Source organism: Callorhinchus milii, unplaced genomic scaffold, assembly GCF_018977255.1.
Source record: "Callorhinchus milii isolate IMCB2004 unplaced genomic scaffold, IMCB_Cmil_1.0 Scaffold4, whole genome shotgun sequence".
NCBI lineage: Eukaryota > Metazoa > Chordata > Chondrichthyes > Chimaeriformes > Callorhinchidae > Callorhinchus > Callorhinchus milii.
In genome coordinates, this window is record NW_024704745.1 from 9,588,080 (window position 1) to 9,594,079 (window position 6,000).

General features: G+C 37.2%; 1 protein-coding gene across 1 annotated transcript in view; it reads right to left on the bottom strand.

Moving 5' to 3' along the window:
* Positions 1–5,472, bottom strand: part of LOC103180190 (target of Nesh-SH3) — a 148,572-nt gene extending 143,100 nt beyond the window's left edge. Inside the window, exon 1 of the mRNA XM_042334033.1 lies at positions 5,394–5,472. Coding sequence (XP_042189967.1) covers positions 5,394–5,472 — 79 coding nt within the window. The remainder of the gene's footprint in view (positions 1–5,393) is intronic.
* Between the last annotated feature and the right edge of the window lie 528 nt (positions 5,473–6,000).

The following is a 6,000-nucleotide window of genomic DNA, read 5'->3' on the forward strand; positions in this document are numbered from 1 at the left end:
AATTGAATATAAGTATCTGACAAAATTTGGATGTTCAAAAATGCGTAAATCTAGTAATAGAGTAAATCTAGGCTCAGGTGGAATTTCTACCCAAAAGTACTGAATCCAGTCATTACAAATTTGTTTAGGAATTTTGCTATTCCTTGGTCGTTCAAAACCACATTCCCTTTTGGAATTCCCCACAGATTCTATTGTTTCATTGAATTTCTGTTTGTTACAAATAAAAGCTTTTACAAAAGATTTCTGGCACTGTTGCAAGACAATCAGCATTTATACTGAATAAGTGAGTGTCCTCAGTGTAAATATTTGCGTAGAATAGCAAGCTATAAAGTACAAAGCCACTAGTTCTTGGAGCTGGGTCCAGTTCTTGGGAGCTAAAACCAGTTCTTGGAGCTGGAAACAGGACAATCCAAATTCTATATGCAAACTCGTCTCCATGACTGCCAAGGCTGGTATGGTAGCAGTAGCCACAGCTTCAGAAAGGTTAATTTGCAGGCAGGACTGTCCTCACTCCATCTATACTGTGCAATCAGTGTTTGTGATGATTCTAACCTAGAGGCCATGATTAAATACCAATGCCAAAACATGAAAATCAGTAAGAACGGTTATCCAGCAGAGTCCAGCCAAAGGACATATCTCTTACAGCCAAGACACATTGAAAATACAGATATTGATATAAACTACAAACTGTGAAATTGAAACGTATTGAAGTGCATTGTTACTTATAGCTACCTTTGTCTTTATCTGAACGTTAGTAAAATAATATATTTCGCTATAATTTATTGCAATAAATGTGTGAAAGGATTGAATGCACTGCCATTGAAAAAGTAATGCAACCAGTATTTTCTCATATTGAAGGGTCTTTCTGCATTCACTCACTTGCACTAGATGTTATTTTATTCCATTTGATAAATATAAATGTTACACAGAAAAATATAGTTAGGGTTCAAATGCCTTACATGAAATCATGCAGAAACATTTACATTGCAGAAGTTTTTGATGGCTTATAGTAGAGTCAGTTCGAGTTGGGGTTGATAAACTTCAGAGGAAACAGTAAAAGGAGAGGAAGGAATAATCTGATATAGAAATAGATTCAGGTGGAATTGTCTAAATCATGCAAATAATTATATTTTTATTTCAGTGCCTTTGCTTGAGTAGACCAGATTACATCAGCTCTAGTGAAATTGCACAAGAAGCAGGCAGTTTTAAATAACTTAAATCATCTGCACAGTAGTATAATCTGGCGCATGCAGCAGATTTTAGAATTTCGCACCATTTGACACACGTTCAGTCTGGTGCGTGCAAAAGTGCAGTGCAGTAAAGATTTGAATTGGATCAACAAACTGAAACATAATGTAAAGGAGTAATAAAGAGACAGGCAATAATCCCTGCTTTGCACAAGAAATTCACATTATGTTGTTGGGTTGATCAGAGCTGAGGACAGCTTTACTGTTCACATTCACCTCTGCCTCCAAAGCAGTGCAAGTGACAGAGTATTCAATAAACAGCCTGTATTGGAGTCCTGTAGCTCAGTGGTTAGAGCACTCGCCTTGCAAGCGAGACACCTGGGTTCAATTCCAGGTAGAGCGAAACCTTGGGCAAAAGTTCCTCCAAAACAGCCTATTCTGTGAAGCGCTTTGAGACGTCGAGAAGACGTGAAAAGTGCTGTATCAAATGCAAGGATTATTATTATTATTATTGTACTTTCTCTTAATTCTGAAACTAGCTGGAATCTGACTGTTTGTTTGACCACTTTATTAGATCATATTCCTTTGCAGCCAACTTTAAATCAGCTTTGAAATGTGGCGGGGAGGAGAGAGCAGTCTGAACCAGTACTGATCAGTAAACAATACTGCAGCATTTAGACTAGGCAACTCAATGCAAATCAGCTTTGAATTTAGTTATTCATGTTACTGTCACTAGTGTAAAAATCCTGTGTGAAATCTGTGCTGAAGTCTATGTGAATTCAGAACCAAAAGGTGTGTTAACATTTGCTTTGCATGTTTTGTCTAAAGTAGCAACCTAGCTCAAGCAATCCATTCTGGATACCAAGTCCACAGTGAATTTTGAAGGGGAATTAGTAACTCTTTGAAATAGCATTTTAAAGAAATATCAAAAGTTATTAATAATCACAACATGTTGCATACAAATATAACAAAAATAGTATTAGGTTTGATCATACTGTATCATACCCAGTATTAGTATGAAAAAAGCTAGCAACAGATGTGGACTAAGTGATTGCAGATCTTGCTGGTGTGAACTCTTCTCCTCTTCCATAATGTAAACAAGCTGTGCTGAACAAGGATGTTCTGTGATCGTTGGAAAATGAACGACTAATTGCTTGCAGTGAAATGATACATTTTCAAAGTACAGTACTTAGCTATAAAGTTGAAGAGTGCTTTATTTGCAGATATGTTCTTCCGTTACATATTTATAATGGAATGGGAGGCAATGGTAAGAGGAAGAAAGAGGATTTGGAAGCTATAATTATTCAAGACATTCTGATAAATCGGAAAGGTTTATGAATATGAGAAAAAGTCAGCAGGTTGTTTTAACAGCACTTAACCCATTCCCTCAGACTATTATTTTACATGCAGTATTCTCTATGTTCAAAGGTTCATGAACAATAGGCAGTTATGGCATTAATGAGAGATTAATATACACTCGTGAATTATGATCATCTTTCTCTCCAATGATACAACATTTGGAAACCACTACTGATGAGCATTTGTCTCACAGCATTAAAAGTATCCAAGTTAGTTCTTCAGCAATGTACATAGCTGCTGATAGATCCAGGGAACTACAACAACAACAAAATTACACGTTGGAAGGACATCCCAAGGCACTGGACAGTGTGCTCACTGGGATAACTTTTTTTTCATTTCATGCTCTGATAGTCCTTCAAATGATAATAATTCTGTAATGAATAGGTAATCAGAAAGTCCAAGTATAAATTGACAGGTTTGCATCATAGATCTGAAAATAGAAGGATTTGATTTTGAATGCATTGGCCTGTCACTGCCCCCCACCCCCCCCAATTTGATTACACCCGTTTGGTCATTCAGAGACTTTAAAAGCAATGGTTTCCAAAGGATGGTGATGTATGGATTTAACAGACAAGAATACATTATCTTATTCCCTATCGACCAGCATATGTGTGGGCTTATCTTGGAAAATCACATTCAAAACCCAGTGTATCGGGACGTCCTCCCGACGTACAAGCCACTGCACAAATGTAATTTGTTGTTGTTGTTTCTAAGATGTGTAAAAATAGATTGCTTTCTGTGCTTCTTCAAATACAATATAAAATTACATTTGTATAGTGCCTTTCACGTCGAGGGTGCCTTTTAACTGCATATATGTCTGATAATAATTGGCCCCAATAGCCAATTTGGAATGAGAACTTTCATTATGAAAATTCTCGATGTAAAATTCCAGTACATCAGGAAAACAGGACTCACATTTTACACACAATATGATTAAAATACAACTCATTCGAATGTAAATTCACGAAAATGTGAACTTGTACGCACAACCTCTATAGAGTATATGTAAATTCTGTTTGTATACAAGTTTCAGAAATCTATGCCATTAAATTCACTTAATGGGTTAGCTGTATTCACAAGTTCAGGTATCCACAAAGCAACGATGGCATGTAATCACCATTCTGTTAACATACCAGTATAGGCACTCTGGGTTGCAATCCAACGTGAATGGCACTATATAAATGCAAGTTGTTGTTGTAGCAGTTTCACTGAAAGAGTAACGATCCCTGGCATGCATTTAATACGTGCTGATTTGAAAATAAACCCATGCTATGAAAAATCTATGGGGACTGGGACACAGTGAGTGATTACATCACACTTCTTGTATTCCAGGTTTCAATCCAGTCCACACAAACAAGATGAAAATACACTCTCTCTGCTGACTGCAATCATCCTATATGAAAACAGTTTGCACAATCCAGATCCAATATTAAGTGAGGGTGGGCCTTGGGAATAAAAATGGCTATAATTCATTGTTGCTTGACACTAAATTGTCAATCTTTTAGAAAGAGTGGAGTCCTGTAGCTCAGTGGTGAGAGCACTCGCTTTGCAAGCGAGAGACCTGAGTTCAATTCCAGGCAGAGGGCGAAACCTTGGGTAAGTTTCCTTACTCCACACAGAGCCTAATAATAATCCCTCTAAGACCAAAAACAATAATAAATTGGTCATTTTCAATCTATGACTGTTTGTGGGACATTGCTGTGCGCAATTGGCTGCCGCGTTCGCCCACAAATATACAGTCAATTCACTTTACAGTGTGTTCTGTGAAGCGCTTTGGGACGTCCTCCCGACGTGAAAAGCGCTATATCAAATGCAAGGATTATTATTATTAGTATTATTATAAAGAGGCTGTCAGGACAGTTGGCATGGAAAATGCAGTCAAATAAATGTCTGCACATTAATGCAACAAGGGGTGCTCTTCCAAGGTGCATTAATTGGACTTCACATCTTGCTTTTGCTATGCTTAAACTGGGAGTGCTTCATATTGATACTGGGTGACAAAGAGTAGAAATCCCCAACACTGACACCCTCACCTTGACAAGCAGGTAAAGTAACCGCAGTCCCCTACAATTACTGTTAATCCAACAAATGGTGTTTTAAAATGATCATCAATGACCAATAACTACCACACAGGCGTAGATTTTTCATAGCCTGGCTTCATATCTTATGTTCAGCCTTTAAAGACATTGCACTATTATGTCTGCTTGTAAACAAATTCTCATATTCCAACATTTTTTTGAGCCCAAGCATTCAATATTCTTGGATTGAGCAACATCAGGGATGAGAGAGGGGACACAAGTGATACTAATAATGCAAACCATCATAAATTCACAATACTCCAGTTGTGTTTTCCAGCAATCTGAAAGATATCAATTAAATCTCATCACTGCAGGACTAAGCTGCAGTTGAGGTTACTGTTTCACATTCTTAAGTCCCTCTCTCACAATGTGCACTGCATATAAACATATCTATATATACTACACTAAATTCTGCACCAACACGTCCACATTCACACTCAGTTTGTCAAATATAGATCCTTATTGCAGACAGAATGCATGTGCACCTAAAACAAATAACGCATCATTCCACACCAAACCCGAAGAGTATTGTATTGTCAAACGTCAATTTCAAATGCATTGTCTAAAAATGAATTCTGCGCGATATTGCGTTTGCAAAACCATCTGAATTACATTCATAGTTTTAGAAAACAGGGCACTTAAAGCCGCAAAAGCACACTCAAAACATGCAAAAACATGCATTCAATTACTTTTGGAAGCATTCGCTTTTTTTTTTTTGCTCGAAATGTTCGAGGATGAAAAGCAGTGCCTTTATGTTTTTTTTTTTTACCTCTGGCCAAAATCCTTGCGTTTTCCACGACTGTAAGAACAATTGCACTGAAAATGACGAAGAGTAATTTCACAAACATTTTGCTGAGGAGCGAACTGAAGGCAGAGTGCGTGTGTATTCTCAGAGATGGGTCACAAATAAGCCTTCAACACAAGAGTCAGAAAGCCATCAGCTCAGGAGGAGGAGACTGTGTGTCATTCACACACACACACACACACACACAACACTCTGGAAAAATGTTTTGGCAAAGACTAAAAGTCCTTCTCTCGCTGCCAAAGCTCCTCTGTAAAAAAAAAAAAGTTTTGATAACTGCTATTAATTTAGAGCAACAGTTAATTTGAACCGGATGATTTCTTCTTCTTCTTCTTCTTCTTCTTCTTCTTCTTCTTCTTCTTCTTCTTCTTCTTCTTCTTCTTCTTCTTCTTCTTCTTCTTCTTCTTCTTCTTCTTCTTCTTCTTCTTCTTCTTCTTCTTCTTCTTCTTCTTCTTCTTCTTCTTCTTCTTCTTCTTCTTTCTTCTTCTTCTTCTTCTTCTTCTTCTTCTTCTTTCTTCTTCTTCTTCTTCTTCTTCTTCTTCTTCTTCTTCTTCTTCTTCTTCTTCTTCTTCTT